This window comes from Pseudomassariella vexata, assembly GCF_002105095.1.
Source record: "Pseudomassariella vexata strain CBS 129021 chromosome Unknown BCR38scaffold_20, whole genome shotgun sequence".
NCBI lineage: Eukaryota > Fungi > Ascomycota > Sordariomycetes > Amphisphaeriales > Pseudomassariaceae > Pseudomassariella > Pseudomassariella vexata.
Window position 1 is genome coordinate 350,097 of NW_024467975.1, and position 18,252 is coordinate 368,348.

At 50.5% G+C, this 18,252-nt stretch overlaps 3 protein-coding genes across 3 annotated transcripts; all 3 read right to left on the reverse strand.

Annotated features, from left to right (window-relative positions):
- Nucleotides 1–896: 896 nt before the first annotated feature.
- Nucleotides 897–8,991, reverse strand: BCR38DRAFT_461375 (uncharacterized protein; the record flags this gene model as incomplete). Its single annotated transcript, XM_040862518.1, has 8 exons — nt 897–6,802; nt 6,877–7,404; nt 7,463–7,535; nt 7,597–8,128; nt 8,181–8,514; nt 8,579–8,636; nt 8,691–8,777; nt 8,824–8,991. 8 exons carry the CDS (start codon nt 8,989–8,991, stop codon nt 897–899), a joined length of 7,686 nt encoding a protein of 2,561 aa, XP_040710581.1.
- Nucleotides 8,992–10,487: 1,496 nt separating this feature from the next.
- Nucleotides 10,488–10,863, reverse strand: BCR38DRAFT_109822 (uncharacterized protein). The gene has a single exon (XM_040853363.1). It carries the CDS (start codon nt 10,778–10,780, stop codon nt 10,580–10,582), a length of 201 nt encoding a protein of 66 aa, XP_040710582.1. The 5' UTR covers nt 10,781–10,863; the 3' UTR covers nt 10,488–10,579.
- A 5,721-nt stretch (nt 10,864–16,584) lies between these two features.
- BCR38DRAFT_109855 (uncharacterized protein) lies at nt 16,585–17,559 on the reverse strand. Its single transcript, XM_040853364.1, has one exon. The coding sequence runs from the start codon at nt 17,428–17,430 to the stop codon at nt 16,708–16,710; it is 723 nt and encodes a 240-aa protein (XP_040710583.1). The 5' UTR covers nt 17,431–17,559; the 3' UTR covers nt 16,585–16,707.
- Between the last annotated feature and the right edge of the window lie 693 nt (nt 17,560–18,252).

Sequence of the window (18,252 nt, forward strand, 5' to 3'; positions counted from 1 at the left end):
TTTGTGATGGGCGTTTGAAACCCCCTATGATTATATTGACTTCGTTCAAGTGTCGCCTTGCTGGCTGCAAAATTTGGCCGGGTTAAAGATCATTGCAAGATCTGGGAAGCAGTATGCGAGGAGTTTTTCCATGTCAGTAGACGATGGTTCATGTGGGGTCAGAGTGACAAGCCAACTATCGTCCACAAATATATCAGACTGCTTGACAACTCTATTACCGTGCTGCAATCATAGAAATCAGATCACCAGACAAAGTGTTCACCTGGCCCTATCGGCCGGTGGCGTCTGAATAGTGGCGACTCGCAAACGGAGTTTGTAGTCCATCTTATCTATACCCCATCAACCGTAAACCTGGGCCTAAGCGAACTAAACAAAAATACCAACCTATGGCTATACCAAAATTGCCTTTTACTTTTGGCAACATCAGAACTCATGAGTCCCAACAGCCTCGTCCTGTCGTCCTACCAATGTCAATATAGTCGCAACTTTATATGTTAAGTGTAAAGGATGGGATCTCTCATACAAGTAAATGGCACGATGACTATGTTTCGAGCTGTATTGAAGCTGACCGAATAAAGAGGCGATAAGTCGGGACAAAACCATACAATAGTGGCCAGGAGATGAGATATTCACTCAATACAACAAACTCATACAGAGTCGAATCATTATGGTATTAAATAAACCATGCCAAATCTAATGTATGAACAAATAACCCCCTATATGATGCCCCAGCGCCAATAGAAGCCACAGCACGATTCGCACAATGCGCATACAGGCAGATATTCCGCCTGTCATCTAACCAAAAAGTGGGATCCAAGATGAGTGGAAGTCCAATACGCAGCGTGACAACATCAACTTTCTTACCGAACATCACACACTTCCCCAATATAACTCTCTCACTCCTGCCCTTGACCCTCACCATCTCTCAAAAACGTACACCCCACCTCAATCCTCCCCGCCAGCTCCCCCAGACTTCTCGTCCCCAAAATTTCAAACACAGGCAGACTGACCCCTGTCTCGGCCGCGATCCAATTTCTCAACTCCACGGCGACCAGACTGTCAACACCGAGGGAGGCCACGCTCTTATTTTCACTGATGTCTGCCGGTTGCCGGCCAAGCAGGCTGGCCAACCTGTCTACGATGGCTTCCGTTATAATGGCATGCCGCGTATCTGCTCCAGCCGATGGGAGCTTTTGGCGCAGTGAAACCGATTTTGCATTTTTCGTTGAGGATTTGGCATGTGCACTGTCGGCAGAGCGATGAATTCGCGGTAAGTGGCTGAATTTGAGATCAGTTAGTCCAATGCCCAAGCTAACGGCAGATGACGAATCAGCAGCAGCGTGCTCGGCTGTCGTGGCGTCGTAGCCGGATACGACCTGGCAATGTTCCTGATCACACGACTCCCCCGTGATGATAGCGTGGCGAAGCATTCCAAAGAGCTCTTCCAGCTTGATCATGCCGTACCCGTGGGAGCGGAGGTACGCGACCGAGTCCTTGTTCTCGGCGACGAAGCCGGCGGACTCGATCATTCCCAGATCCAAGGTTGCGGCCGGCAGGCCGAGAGCGCGTCGGTGGTGGGCGAGGGCGTCTTGGAACGTAGAGGAGGCGGCATAGTTGGACTGGCCGCGGTTGCCCGATATACCCGAGGCGGATGAGAGGAGGATGAAGAAGTCATGGGGAACGGTTAGGAGTTGATTGTGTAAGTTCCAGGATGAGGATGTTTTGGTATCGATGACTCTTCTCCAGCTGTCGAACGACATGGTCTCAAACAGGCTATCGTCGAGAACCATGGCGCCGTTGATGACACCTCGAATAGGGGGGAAGCTGAATTCTTCTCGAGCTTGGCGGAAGGTATTTGCGACGTCTTCAGAGCTCGTAGTATCGCATTTGCACGCTTTGACGGCTGCGCCTTTGGCCGCGCATTCCTCCAGCAGCCGCGCCACCTTCGGGTTGCTGCTGGTACCACTTCGCGAAAGCAGCACAATATGCCGAGCTCCATTATCCACCATCCAGCGGCATATTTCTCTACCGAGTCCGCCAGCTCCTCCAGCAATGACGTAGGTTGCGTCGGCCCCCAAGAACTTGACCTCTCGGGGCACCACGGGGACCCGAACGTAATCAGGCACGGTAACAACAATCTTGCCACTATGCCTCCCGCCCTGCATGAAACGGAAAGCTGACTGAATTTCATCAATAGGAAAAGCGACAATGGGCTTCATGGGGACCCGAATCTTGCCCTCGTCAAATAGCTTGAAACAATCTCGCAGAATGCGGGCGCCCCATTGGGGACGATGCGTGAAGATAGCCGAAAGATCGATTCCAGAAAACGTGACGTGTTTGTCAAAAGGCCGCATCTCCAGCCGTGAGTTGGTGTAGATGTCCTTCTTGGTGATGTCAAGAAAGTGCCCGAACATACCGACACAAGCCCAGCTCTCTTTTAGAAGCTCACCTGCCAGCGAGTTCAGCACCATATCGACGCCTTGGTTGTCCGTCATGCGCATGATCTTCTGCGCGAAGCCCGCATTGCGACTCGAGAATATGTGCGTGGATGGGATGTGGTATTCATCCAACATGAGCTGGCGCTTGTCCTCGCTGCCGACGGTGACGAAGACTTCAGCTTCGTATAATTGAGCTAGTTGCACGGCTGCTTGGCCAACGCCTCCTGCTGCGCTGTGGATAAGTATCTTGTGACCTTTCGAGATTTTGGCCACGTCAACTAGGGCATAGTGAGCTGTCGCATACGCCAGTGGGATGGTGGCTCCTTGCTCGAAGCTGAGTCCAGATGGCAAGTGGAACACGTTGTGCGCTTTGACTCTGTGGAGGCTGGTGAAGGAGCCTACAGCGAGAGCGACAACTTTGTCTCCTTTTTGAAAGCCTTTGACGGATTTGCCGACAGCTGTTACTACGCCGCTGGAGTCATAACCCAGTGGGTAGGGATTTTCGATTTGACCGAGTGCGGTAAGAACATCGCGGAAGTTCAGGCCTATGGCTTTGACCTTAAATTCAACCCCGTCATCCTCGAGTGGCTCTTCTCGGTCGGATATGCCCACGAACTGGAGTGAGTCGAGAAGACCGGGGGTGCCGACCCGGAGTCTCAGGGGTTGGTCTGCCTGATGAAAAGGTTGCAGATCAGGGGTCTTATTGGCATCTGCTAGGTCATTGGCCAGCATCTCATTGAGTTCTGTGTACTCGAGAAGCCTTGGGATCTCAATTTGACCGTTTCTCTCCATCAGTTCCATATCTTTGGAGTTGCTAACAGCGGAGAACCGCAAGCTAAAGACTCGTAAAACTGCCTCCACTGCCCCCGAAATATATTGTGCCCCGGCTGATTGAAGGTCCAGAGTGACCAACTTAAGTCCGGCAAATTCATTCCTCAGGGTACGGGCTAGTCCAGCAACGAGGGCAGCGTTAGGATTGCGGTCCTGTCCACCAGAGGTTACCCACAGAACCTCTCTAGCGCCGCACAGAAGACTTTTCAAGGCCTCGAATTTGTTTTGGCAGAGAGAGCCCAGCAACGAGTCGCCATGCGTGTCTAGAATGATGTATGTGCCAGCACTCTTGGTTTTTACATCAGACCAACTACAGAGCTCGGGTCGCCAGCTCTTGCCTTCGTTAAGCTTCTGGTATAGTTCCGCCGACAGAGAATCCCCCACGACTGGGGAGAAAACTTGAACTTCCAAGCGTGGGGATTCACCCTGCTCCTCCGACGCGTGACTGACGATCAAGCTGGACATTGCATGTGGGCCAGGGTAATCTGCCTCGCATATGTTGGTCCCCTCAAACCCGTTGCGCTTCAGCGCGGCATCCCACTGGCTGGGCTGCAACAAGGGCCCTGACTCGCGCCCATCTTCTCCAAGCCACCAACCGGGCAGCATGCCGAACGGTAAGGCAATACGCAACCGCGGATGCGTGATCTCGATCATGATGAGTCTGCCGCCTGGCCTCAACATCCTCCGGACATTTGACAGCGTGATATCCATGTCGCGGGTTGCGTGCAGGACGTTGGCCGCTATTATCAAGTCGTAGCTAGCCTCTCCGAACCCCTGTGCTGCCGTGTCGCGCTCGATATCCAACGTGCGGTACTCGAGCATCCCTTCCCAGGCTGCCAGCCGCGTGCGCGCTTTCTCAAAGAATGCCGAGGATATATCCGTGTATGTATAATGTGAGAAGCGTGGGTAGGAACTCGTGTTTCCACCGCCCAGAGACTCGAGGAACGGCTGCGAGGCCCCTCCTGTCCCGGCGCCGATTTCAAGAATTCGCATGTTGGGATCTTTGAATGACAGGGCCGATGCGTATTCCTGGAGCATATCGTAACAGCGAAGCATACTTCGATCTTGGGCGTATACTTGGGTCAAAAGATCGCCTTGGATCATCAATGCCAGAGGATCCAGTTCGCCCTTCAATATAGAGGTTATATTCTTGCCAATGCGTAAAACAATCTCTCCTTCCGCGCCAAGGCATTCGGCCATCTCTTCTAAGGCTTGCTTCTTGTCAGGACCGTCATGCTGACTTAGAAGCGGATGCGATATAGGCATGCATTTGTCCTCTAGTATTGTAGTCATTACCGGAGGCTCCTGCGACAATGCCCACTGGTAGAACCGTTTGTGATGTTTAGACAGTGTTTCCCGATCCTCGTCGCTGATCTGCTCAAGAGCTTCTCTTAAGTATTGAAAACTGAGGTATTCCAGCAGCGTAAGGGATTCGGCAGTCTCCAGTCTTCGAGCTCCATCGGGAGCAGAGAACAACCACGATGCATCTATTAGATCAACATCGGGTTGCCAAGACATGGTGTAGCACATTTTCCTTGTAGTGTCGGCTAGCTGCGCACGTTCTGATCCCCAGGATAATGATGTTGTCTTCAGGCCACTGATGGTAATTATGGGTTCGCCAATGGGCACAGCAGTGTCAAACACCGCAATATGTGATTTGCGATTGCGAAGTATGAACGGCTCGGCACTCGCATATGCTATTAGCTTTGATCCCACCTTCCGCGAGACGGAGGAGCTTATGACCAATTTGTCGATGAAAGTTGGGACCATCGGATCTCTCAGCTTGGCCGGGTGAATCACCGACGGGAAGGCGGATTGAAAGCACGAGTCCAGCACAGCTGGATGTATCAAGTTGAAAAGTTCGGTCTGATGTGGCATCGTTGACCGTGTGTCAGGGACAGTAATGACACTCCTTGAATTGTCCATGGATCCCAAGAAGACCTCGTCTAGGTTTCGGAATGTTGGTCCGAATTGGAGGCCCATGTTGTCGAAGGCACTATAGAGATCCGAGGCTGGCAAGGAATTGACACAGTCTGAGAACTCACACGATATCTTCTTAGGCCAATACGCATCCTCTTCCACTTCAAGATCAAACACGTCGTTATCCAAATCCATCGCAATGCTCCCGCGACAGTGCTCAGTCCATCCTTGAGCCTCAGAATGCGACAATACCCTGAACTCGGACCAGACAGCTGATGACTCTGTGTCGCTTTCTGGCGAAGGGCGCAGAGAGAGCGAGATTTCAACCCCACTGTCGCCAGATGGTATGACGAGTGCTGCCGACAAACATACGTGTCTAAGGCGAACCGTTTCGATCTTAGTAAGAGTGCCCTGGGTTACAGAAAGCTTTTGCCTTTGGGCTTCAATGGCCATTGTAATGTATCCCGCTGCCGGAAAGACAACAGTCGATTGCACGATATGATCTTTCAACCAAGGCACATCCGCGAGCCTCAGAATGTTCCGCCACCTGGGCTCAATCGAGTTGCTCTCGGGAACGAGAGCACCCAGCAAGTCATGGCGCCCAAATTTTCGAAAACGATAATCTTTGCTTATCCGGCTTTCATGCCAATGCTGAACAGTGTGATTGAACGGGTAGGGGGGGAGGTCTGCCAGGGGCCCGTACTTCAGCTCTGGATGTTCGAGGCAGTTGGCCGTGTTGACATTCACTGAATAGCCTTGCTTCCAAAGTTGGCCGGCTGTGAGCAACAGGGATGACCGAGCATCCTCCTTGCGAACGAGAGTAGGCAGATATCGAATCTGTGAGCTGAGCTTGAGACTAGCTAGAGTTTGATTGATAGGTCCAGAGAGGGTTGAGTGTGGCCCTATTTCAATTAGAGTGTCGATGGGGGTTCCAGTAACCATAGATGCCAGTCCATCTGAAAATTGAACCGCACTGACCATATTGCGGACCCAATAAGCCACTCCAAGCTCACTTGGATCAACCAAACGAGCGTCCAGAGACGACGCAAATATGACATCAGTATCATTTGCAGACTTTCCTGGCAGTGGGGGACCTTGGAGGAGATGCGCTAAGTAGTCGTTGGACACATGGAACATATGTTGTGAGTGGTATGCCACATCTACCTTGAGTTTGCGGGCAAAGACGTTGCGCTTGGTAAATAATTGAGCCAACTCGTCGATTGCTTCTTCATCGCCACTAACTGTAACAGATGACGGCGAGTTGATACAAGCAATGGCCACCTCGCCCGAGGTGATATCTGCAAAAACTTCTTGAGCTTCGATTGCAGGCAAGCCCACCGCGAGCATGGCACCTCGGAGGTATGGTGCAACATCTTTGAGTTGTGTCACAGCCACGCCGCGGTAGTATGCCACTGACATGGCTAACTCCAACGTCAGCGCACCCACTGCGTAGGCAGCGGCGATCTCGCCACTTGAGTGACCTATTACCGCTCGAGGTTTCACGCCCCAGCTGAAGAGTAGATCTACAAGTGCCAATTGTACTGCTGTGCAGACCGGCTGACTGAGTGATCCCTCATCCAGCCGGCTAGACTCTTTGTCTCGGGAAAGCTCCTCTGTATAGATATCAGTCCTCCTCTGGTACATCCAACAAAAAAGTCGAATGTTTGTTTTGTTTTGTTTAGCTTACCGGTGAGAGACCAGCGTGATCCCAAGGAGCGCAAGTGTTTTTCTGCTGCCATCATGGTGTTACTGAAGACTGGGTATCCCTCCATGAGTTCAGCCCCCATCCTGCACCACTGTGCGCCTTGGCCAGTAAACACAAAACCTAATCCTGAAGGCTCTGATGACCTCAGAAGCGTGCCATCCCCCGCACATAGCTTTTCTGAAAGTTCAGACAGGCTAGATGCAACAAATGCCTCCCTCCACGGAAGCAAAGACCGTCGCGATGCCAGGGTGTACGATAGTTGATCTAAATATACTGCTGTAGTTTTCTGTGACAGAGATCCAACATGTACCGCGTAGGATGTTATAAGAGACTTGAGACTATGCTCATCGTTTGCACTGAGTACAAACATTCGAGGGGTGATGTTGGCATTCTTGTTTTCGTCATTGGCCTGTGCAGGGGGACTCTCAAGCACTGTGTGGAAATGGCCGGATAGATGCTTTGATCTCAGATGGTTCTCGGCATCGTCTATTACACAATGCGCGTTTGTGCCTGAACCGAAAATTAGCGTTGATTTCAGCAGCAATTCTCTGAAGAGTAAAAGACTTACCACCAAAGCCAAAAGAGTTAACAGACGCTCGTCGCAGTCCTGCCAGTGGCCATGGCTCCAAGTGTGTTGGCACCTAAAATTATTGTCAATAACGACGATGTAACCATGTCATTCTCTCCAAGAGTCCGACTTACTGTAAGGTGATACTCGTCCAAAAAGACCCTATCTCCAGCTTTTTCGAAATTGCTGTTGGGGAGTATCATCCCCTTTTCCACAGACAGGATAGTCTTGATCAAGCCGGCGATTCCACTCGCATTCTCGAGATGCCCAATGTTTGTCTTGATTGAGCCTACTCGCACATTCGGAACGCTGATGCTTTCGCTGATGTGACCAAAGACACGGCCAATAGCCGCCGACTCAATGGGATCGCCAGCCTTAGTCCCTGTTCCATGGCTTTCGACATATCGGGTGACACCAGGATCAAGCCCAGCTGCCGCATATGTGGAACGGATCAAAGCTTCTTGCGCATCTCCGTTTGGAAGCATCAACCCGGCAGTACGGCCATCTGAGTTCACACCGGTGGAACGTATCACACAACGGATGTTATCGCCATCTCTAATGGCCACGTCAAGCGGCTTTAACACAACCGTTCCGGCCCCTTCTCCGCGACCGTAGCCCGAAGCGCGGTGGTCATAAGTATAGCACTTGCCCTCGGGAGAGAAGAAACTGTCAGTCTGTTAGACCTATAATTTCAAAACTAGAAAAGCAAACGACGTACTTCAGGGAACTCATCGGTATAAGCATGCCAGGCTCCAGTATTAAGTTGGTGCCACCGACAATGGCCGTTTGCGTCTCACCCAAGCGTAGACTCTGACAAGCCTGGTGTAGCGCAACAAGTGATGACGAGCAAGCTGTATCGATGGTGACACTCGGACCTTGAAGATCAAAGAAGTGAGATATTCTGTTGGCCATAATAGAAGAGCTGACCCCCACAGCGTGATAAAGGGGCAGGCTATCGGGGTCCTTCCATAACATGTGCTCGTAGTCATGGTTGGATGTGCCAATGAAAACTCCTGTATCGCTTCCAAACAACGTCTCGAGAGGGATACCGGCTATGAAGGCTTAGTGTCGGGCCAAAAGTATTAAATGCCTGTGTGTCTCGGGCTGTTAACGTACCGTTCTCAAGTGCCTCGTACGTGCTTTCAAGCTGCAACCTTTGTTGGGGGTCGAGTGCCTGGTAAAAGGGTCATTACAGGATGAGATTTACGTGCGTGAGAGAGCCGCTCACCTTGGCCTCTGTCGGTGTTATGTTGAAGAACGAAGCATCGAAGGCTCCCATGTCTTGTTTCAAGAAATGGCCTCCTTGGGCATTAAACTAATTTCTTCAGCATTGATCTAATAACAGCAATATGAAGACTTACGGTTCCGCCTCTCTCGGGATTGGGATGATAGAAGGCCTTATGGTTAAACCGATCCGCTGGCCAGTCTGACCAGGCTTCACGAGCGGCTGCACACAGTTGCCATAGGCGTTCCGGACTGGTGGCATCTCCTGGAAACCGGCAGCTCATACCAACGACGGCAATGGGCATCACATCCTCTTTCGAAGATGGCTGCGAAGGCGAAAGCCTGTCCGTAGGTGATGGTTCATCTTGTTGCTGAGCATGTTGTCTGCTATTGAGTGGCGCTGAGGGATTGAACTTGCCAATATCAACAACTTGACTCGCGATGACGTCGAAGTCAGGTTTCGCACTCAGGCGGGAACTTGTTGGAAGCTGGTGGGTACATGCCCCTTTCTGCGACCGATGGTGGGTTCCGGTTGCGTTACTCGAGCTTGAAGGTTTTTTAGATATGGAGAAATCCGGATCAGTGAAAGGACTCTCCAGCGATGATGTTTGCTCGTCATAATCATCGTATTGCGATTCGCCCCGGATGAAGACTTTGGTATTCGATGAAAGTCTCAGGCCCATGGGGCCGCTCCTATCGTTATCCCGGAGCATGCTCTGTAGCCTGGTGCTCAAGCCGGCCAGCTCATTGGCGATGACACCAAGACTTCCAGCATATTGCGAAGATGATATTGAGCAACTGGCAGGTTGCTTCGAAGGTGGTTGCACTTCCGTAGCCGCTTCGTTACAAGCCATGTTTCTCAACTTGCTTGGACTGGGAATCTTGGACATGCCACGTTCTCACATCAGGTAAGGATCTGTGAGGCTTTTAAGGAGTTATGAAGAGGGTGGCTGGCTGTTCACCACGGTCATTGCGTAATTGTCGTTCAAACCAGTGAATGTATCGAGGGGCACTCCTCATTGTTTGCCTCCAGTGCAGCAACCAAAGATTCCAAGGCAGAGAAGCGAAAGGGATGGCTGCCGGACCACGCAAATCAAGTTGCGACTTCTGAGCACCCAGATCTGATGCAACGATGCAAAATCAGGGCTCCTTGGGATCACGCGGTTGATTGACGATGAGACCAACACAGACTCTGGGCACCAATAAGGATAGGGGCGTATAAGTCGGCGATGGTTGGATGAGTACAGAAACCATTGGTGAGGATCGAAACAACAGGAGTCGACGGGTGAATCCAGAATATGGTCGTAGTGTTATCCCTTGCGATTAATGCTTAGTTCCGGGAGTTCCTAGCGGGCATGTTCCTAGATGCGGACAAGAGTAGTCGCAATTTATTTGGTGCAGTCCCCGCAGAACCCACCCGACCCGGCAAATCGAGCCAGGGCAGGGCGTTGGAATAGGAGCGGGAGCGCCGGGAATAGCGTCGAAGGTCCCTATTGGGCTTCCGGGGATGAGGATGGATTACTTAGTAAAGACATGGGCTGTGGCTCAAGAACGACCCGCCTATTCGCGTCAGCAGCCTCCAAGCAGTCCGTGGGGTTTGCCGAATGGGAGCATAAGCCGAGATCTTATATGCATGTCTCTTGTCTCTGCCGCCGGGGAGCCAAGGCACGAACGGTGAACTCCAATCAGGAAAACCGTTCCTATCTGTGACAAACAACCTCGTGAGGCCGGTGCCGATCGGCTTTGGACTGTCGCCTAACTAGTCGCGGTTGTGGCGTGTTGGCGTGTTGGCGTGCCATGTAGAAGCTTGGAAGCCGGCCAAGAAGTCACCTGGTGGCAGTCGAAGATTGCCGATGAAAGGACACCATGTAAATAGACATCATAGACGTCTTACTAATCGAGTAGAAAAGGGCGCCAACCCCGGCCCGGCAGGTGAATATGCAAAGGACATCGGCCAGTTGGCAAAGGTGGGTTGGCTTCGGAGAATTTTAAATTGGGGAGTCGAGGGGTAGGTATATGTTCCTCGCGTCTGCTCGGCAAAATGTGCGGAACGGCATGACAATGCGACCCATTATGCATGGAAAAATGGACCATTGGCCAACCGCTAGCTCGTCGCCGAGAATGATCAGTCAAGGATGGATGGCCAAAGTTGGTAGGTCGTTACGGTGGCAGCCAAGCATTTGATGCGCCATGGACGTCTGCGCGTGGAACTGGTGGGTGCTTTACTTGACCATGGTCTAGTGTCGTCGGTTCCGCCAAGCTAGTTGAGCGGTGAGGCTTGTGGTGGACAAGAGGGGTGCGGGAAGGGCTTGAGGTTTGTTTTCAAATGCGAAAGGCATTGATATCTGCTCGGATGACCTCCGATAACAACAGAAGAGGAGGCAGGCGTCGAGACTGAAGCAAATGGTATCGACTGCTTCGTTCGGCTGGAAAGCCCTCAAATGACGGAAGTAGCGAAGCAAGTTAAGCGTGGAGTGCCATGCAATGTGGGGAGTGACGCATACCTCTATATGCAAGCCAAGCCTACTTAGGCACAAAAACGTGCCACAACCCAGGATCATGGTGCCGGCTCCGGGTCACGACATATTGACATTTCATGGCAGACGTGGCTACCCGAATATGAACAGTAGTGCGTACTTCGTACAACAGAAAACGAAACCTGTCAACTTGAAGTTTCCGCCAGAGTGGCACAGTAATCCAGGATGGCACATTGAATAGACTTTGAGTCGAAAGTTCGCTCAGAGAGTTCGTCTGCTTGCATGATTACCCGTACTCCCGCTGTGGCTAAGAATGGACATGCGCACCGAACCATGTGCAAGCCGGGGGGGAAAACGTTATGTCTCGCAGGCGAACCGGTTAGTTGGTAACGAACCAGAATCAAGGAACTAGCCGATTACAGAAACAATCCGATGGTCCCGGAAGTAAGTCGGCGTGCATTCAGAAGTAAGCTGCCTGTGCGGCATATAAAACATTGATCCGAACTCCCTAGTGGCCTTCAGCTACACCTCTGTGCTTTCGGAAATGCTCCACTGGTAAGCGCAAAATGCCGCGCTCGATGTCACACTCGGCACCACCACCTTGCCACTCCACGCCATGCGACCACCCTGCGATGCACCCTGCGACGCTGCTCCGGATGCGTCCCGTCACAAGCTGCCTGCAGCATTTCGGATATGAAAGCACCACCCTGTGCCCGATAGTAGCCACTTGTATGCAGGACCGCCACTGAAGAAATTTCGTCGTCTCCATTTGGGAATCAGAATGACTGTTGGGTTGTTCGCTTGACGAAGGGCATCGAGTCATCGAACGACGCTTTAGTCGGCATGCAGAGCATGCCGATCATGTTGGCTGCAAGCCACGCATCATGAGCGTGTTGTCAACCAACAACTCGCGAGTGTCGCTTTGGAAGATGTGCCTTGGCTTCCTGCCGCGTCCAGGTTCATCGGCCGAGAACAGGATGCTTCAGATAGTTACATACTCTCCCCTGCAAAATAATTCTAATCGACCAATGAAAAAATAAGCTTCAACTCCCTGTCGGCGGTTCACCTTCCGCATCCTTTCAATTGGAATCGAAATCCCATTGGGCCGGTTCATTTGCAACACCCCGGTCGACCATTTCTGTTCTCGCGGAATTATTATGAATCGCTTATTGAAATCCACCCACACCTAAGATTGCTGCGTGTTCGATGTTCTTTGGCTATCGCTTGAGAAGCCTGCGTTGCATGTCACTAATTCAATCATGGGGTCAATCGTGGTTGGGACAGCTCTACTACTATGTCCAGGGCCAAGAGATATGTCGTCTTACCAGCGCCTTGCGTTAGCAAATGTCTCACCTACCAACGAACAGGAACATAACCTGTGTGCCATTTAGCCTTTACCATGGCGCTGGGAACCCGTCACTCTGGCAGCGGATGTGACATTTGTCGCACTACAGCAATCATGGGCCACCCGAATCATCCGATGACTGAAACGGCGAAATCTCATTCGACTAGCAACGCGAACGGGCGCGCCCCCCGATATGTACAACTCCTTGATAGGCGATGGTGTCTATTGGCCGTTGCAGGCTGACCAACAGATTTCCGGAAAGCTCGGCGTTACTAGGACCTGTCCCGTAACAGCCAATGTCGGTTCGGCGGAAGCCACATTAACTACTATGTGAACCCAGCAAGCCGCGGTGGGTTGTGTGACGTATCATCAAAGCCTGGAAATTGATTCTTTTCATGCTTCTGTTTTTTCTTCGTACTTTGGGTGGGCCTCCTCCCTCTTTGATTTCGATTGACAGTGTCTGTAGTGGCTCCGGTCTTGGGTGACGCAACTTGAGAGTAAGCGGTGAACCTAGACTACCTTATATCTTGAAAGATATGGACCAATATTGGCCTCTTGCCCATCCGAAAGGCGCGCCACTATGGGTGTCTTTCTCCATACTTCCCCGGTCCTGGCCACATAATGCGGACCAAGCCGTGTCACGGTACCCTTGAACATTCGGCTTCGTTATGCAGCCGTGTGATGCTCCAACGTTTCCGGTATTGGACAATCACATTCTCTTATCCAATCACCATGCCATGACTTCTTTCCGTGGTCATGCTTGTGGATCGTTGGCTGGCTGGATTGTTGCTATCTGACGAATATGATCATCATGTGGCTGCTACAACGTATCTGTTTTATTATCATACAAACTACGGCAGGACCATGTGTGGACATGGCGGCTTAATGTCATCACATCTGCGAAAATACCCAGCTCGACAGCATGATGCAGACAACTCAGCAATTAGAAACTGTTAGACATGGAGTGTTGGCTTCAATACGACGCAAACACCCTGCAACTTCACCGCCTCAGATCTCACCATACATAGTTCGAAGGTTGAGAATATCCACGTTGCACATCAGTGCTTCTCATAGTTAATCAGTTGATCATAAGTCGGAGCATCAGTAAGCTTGAATCACCAGAATAGCCTCGTTCTCTCCACTTCTACGTATTCGTACTTAATGCGGACATTGGAAAGAGAAGGGAGATTGGGAATTTTGTTATAAGTCATCTCCCGAGCCAAAACCCACTTATCAACGCACATTGCAATATCCATCTCTTTCTATGTCATTCAAGTAGATATGTGCAGGGCTCATTTGTATCGTTTTCTTCGAGAGATACAAGTGTGCCCAAGTAGCCCATACCTGATAAGAGCTCGACCACGGCCAGCAGTATCCAACTTGCAACTGCTTGACGGTTTCGTACCTGAGTAAGCACTTACATCGTGCGATATGAAAGGCATTAGTGTATCGCTGGGCGTATTTCGGGTGCCTTGTTGAAGAGTGCTTCAAGGACATAGTGATAAACACAATCCTTTCAGTCGGGATAGAATATCCCTATGGCATGTTCTTCTTCTCTAATTTGCGGTCTGATGAGATACCGAGATAATAATCTAGGAAGCATTTCGTGGGGCTGACATTGCAAAACCAAATTGTCAGAGGCTCAAAACGAAATATACTTCTACACTCTAACCTACGGGCTATCATGATAGACGTGGATGACTCGTATCATTATTGATGTGTCGCTGGGTCTTTTGTGGGCGCAGCATGACCAGGGAAAGTTCCATCCTCATTGAATGCAAGTCTTCGTTGTTTACTCAAATTCATAAACCTCTCTAAAACAACCCACCAGATTAACTATTCACATTTGCCAAGTGGATGTAAGGTTGCCACTGTAATATTCAAACCGAGGTCAGATCACGTCGAAGTCAGGCAGCTAGGCTTATTTGAAAACATGACACGACCTTGTTGGGGCTCCCAAACTCGATATTGTGGGCTAATTACTCTGATATCTAAGTCTTTTCTACGCAACTCCCTTCTGTTCAGGCGAAGCATATCATGGTATTCAGGGGCTCCAACTGCCGCCCTCAACGTACACGATAGGATTTTATGGGGAAAATTTCGTAAATAATCGATGACTTCCAGTGTAATTAATCGACACGTTCTTATGGTGACATACAATTTAACTAGAAATAGAGAACTGTAGGTCGATACTCATGCTTTTCGTTTTTGGAGGTTTGGCCCCTTCCGACGTGCCTTGTTATCGCAAACCTATATTCAAAAACTTGAATTCGTTGTTGGATTGCTTTAATACACCGGAAAATCCAGGAATTTCAGCCGTCATCATGGAATACGAAAGTTCGAAGAGAAAATGGGTCGCCCACCCAAAGGCAAGAGGGCACCTAGAGGCTCTGATGCACTCAAATCGGGGAGACCACGAACACAAGATCTGAGGCACCAAGGGCAACAAAGCCATGTGCTGCCCAACCATGTTGAACCGACGACTCTGACACTTCATCACATCAAAACCCCCGCCACTATCCGACCACACGGATCGCAGCACGCAAATGACGAGCAGTGTTCAATCCATGAAGGTTCTCCTTCTAGTCCAACTCCTTCAAGGTCAGCGAGACGACTGTTCTCCGATACATTCTCGAGATCGCTGTTTATCTTCGAATGAAGGACCACATATCCCCCCCTTGGTCCTCTTTCGAACTTCTTTCGAAGTACCAACTCAAAAGCCTGCGCAAAGAGCACTCCAAGCTAGAAACTCTCAAGTTAAACAGTGTGACGCAGATGAGGTTCCTGGAAGAGAGCAGTTATTCTCACTGATACGTGACGAGACTGGACAGGATGACTAATGGATTGTGATTACAGGAAGAAATGAAGAGCTGCACACCTATCAACCAACAGGCCCCGTCGGGCACTGGAAGAGGCCATTTTTCTTCTCATGCGAGATGAAAAAAACGCTTATTCGCCGCTCGCTGAACGCGGTAAGTCGCAAGGGCGGCTTCGACCACTCTGTCGAGATGTATTGTATCGACTACATGATCAACTCTCTCACCCCTTCAAAACCCTCCATATTGAAACACTGGGAGGAGAGCAGTACGTTAAATGAGCAACGGGGCATATTGTTGGGACTGTACGACTTTCCAAGAAGCGAGCGGCCATGGCATCGCTCATTCACATACTGGCACGCCCCATTTGGCGATCCAATATTCATCACGAGTGTGGATCTCACGACCGAAATGACTCAATCAGACACGAGTTCAGAGATGAGCGTCGAGGACTCAGCTGGGGAACTGTGGCGACCCACATCTCGAGCTTGGCGGGAGGTTGTTTTTGGCATATGGATGGGCTATACATTCGCAGTCCGGACATCCTGTTATCGCCTTCAGAAACCCTTTAGGAAAGAATATTCATCAAAAAATCTGTCAGCTGAAACCCCGTCAGTCAAAACTCTACCTCACGCCCCTTTACAGCGAGATCCGTCGATCAGAATTGTGCATGAGCTCTGCCCCTTGAATAGATCTGTCAGTCGGAGACCAATCATTGAGACCCTTTTTCAGAAAATCCTTCGAAGTACTCTCTCCTAGTAGCCACATTTGTTCATCTCAATTTATCCTCAAGTCATTAGAACACGCCATCGTCCACAAAAGCACTGTTTAATCGATACTCTATTGAAGGCGAATCGTTACCAAGGATATAGTTTAGTCATTGTTAAGTTTTGGCCTATCTGAACCCACCAACCCACCTGCCAAGCTACCAACCAATCTGGGTCAAGGAACATGTCTACATGCGTGAGTCTGGCGACTCTGCTTGACGCATCACCCTGCTGCTGGCAAAGAGTCACCGAGTGCTAGTCAATTTCTATGCAAGTTCATAGCTACTCAAGCATTGAGAGACTCCCAAGTCGTCCTCAGTGTCGTAGTCAAACTGACTGCGTATATGTGGATCCGAGACCTTCCAACGTAGTAGGCTTTTGAAGATTCATTGATAGTAAGTAAAGTCGTCCTTCGGAACTAAACTGCACCTCTGAAAGAAAACAGACCCAACGCTAAAGGATCAAATCCTCTACCCACGACTTGCATGGTCGAGGCAAAGGAGTGACAATAGCATAGAAAATCGTCCACACGCTCTTTGAAGTAAACACCTAGACTCCCAAGTTTGCATGACACCTTATCACTTCATGCATACTATGTCCAGCAGTCCAACGCGTTTCAATTAAAATCTCTTGCCCCTCCGCCACTGAGTGGAGCGTTCGTATCACAATAATCACACCGCGTGTCCTTGCCCAAAATATGCAGGATGTCGTCGACAGGTCGCCCCGGTCTCAAGGGACAGCCACACAACCATTTAGGCTTCCCAGTAATCGGTGTCATCTTCTCGCCGGGCCTGTGCAGTCCATGTCTAACACCACAATCGATGCAAAAGTTGGGCAGATTGACGAGCTCTTGGTTCGGGGGAAGGCCTCGTATTGCCTGTCGGGCTTGGTTTGCCGCAAACTTGTCTGTCTCTCGACAGAGAAAGCACGAGTAGCAGGCCCATCGGATAGTATCCTTGTAGTTTTGTGGAAAGTCCTTACAAGCGCGCAGGACGAACGCACGCTTGCTCTCGTACGGCGCCAGTTGGGGGTTGATAGCGTTTCTGAGTGCCTTGTTCGCCCGACGGATGTGTATAAGCGTTTGATAATCGGTATACCGACATATTTGGTCGATGATGTATTGATGCCGGGGGTTTCGAGCGATCCCGCCAAGAGAAGCAACGCCTGGATTCCAGGTGTTTGGGCCGAGTTGTTGGCGAATGCGAGCCTGCACGGCTTGTTGAAATGCTTGCGAATGAGTAACAGATGGATGTGGCTTCTGCATAAGCTGTCGTCCTCGGGATGTTGCGCTCGTACCTCCATGGCAAATAGGTTGAATGGTTGGAACCGCGACGGCCATTGTAGTAGTGGTAGCCGACAAAGTCGTTTTCCTGCTGGGATAAGCGATGAGTTCCAACAATGAGGAATAGTGATTAGGAGCAATAAGCAACAATTCAGCATAAGAGTTGGCGATAGTATATTTGGTTGTTTGGCAAGTAGATTGTAGCTGACAGTGTGATGGAAACTGCCTTAAGTCTACCCGCCTCACCTGTATGGGAGAAGACCTGTGAAGAAACAGAGAACATAAGTAGGTTCTCGCAAAGTGAGGCAGACGACCTTTAACTAAAGCCTGTTAAATGACAAAAAGAAGTGATGGGTTGACCTGACTGAAACGCTGCAGTGGTTGGTTTGTCGAAGAGATCACGGATCATGGATCGTCCATTCTGCATCTGTGCATCTCCAACGATGAAACCGAAGGCTTGTGAGCAGTCATTTCTCCGAGTGATTTCGTACATCGCATCGATCAAGGGCGTTCGAGGCTGACCCTGGCCTTACGACAACTTGACATGCACGTTGTACTTTCGCTACATCGTCATCTCATGGATCATTACAGTATTGTTCCAGTTCCTTGGGTCTGGCCAACTAATATCAGCCTTTCTGGGCTGTAGGTGAGGGCGCCTGGCGCCAGACGCGCGAAGGACAGCTGCTTGAATCTGTATGCGAGCCTGCACCAAGACCAGGCTATTGGGCGCTGTCTCATTTGCGTTGCGGCTCTCGGTGTGGGCAGATATGCGCCTGGAGGCTAGGGCGAACCATGTAAACCGCAGCCGAGTGTCAAGAGGTTGCTTTTTGGCGTTTCTATTGCACAAACAACTTTTCGGGATACGATGAGATTACACTG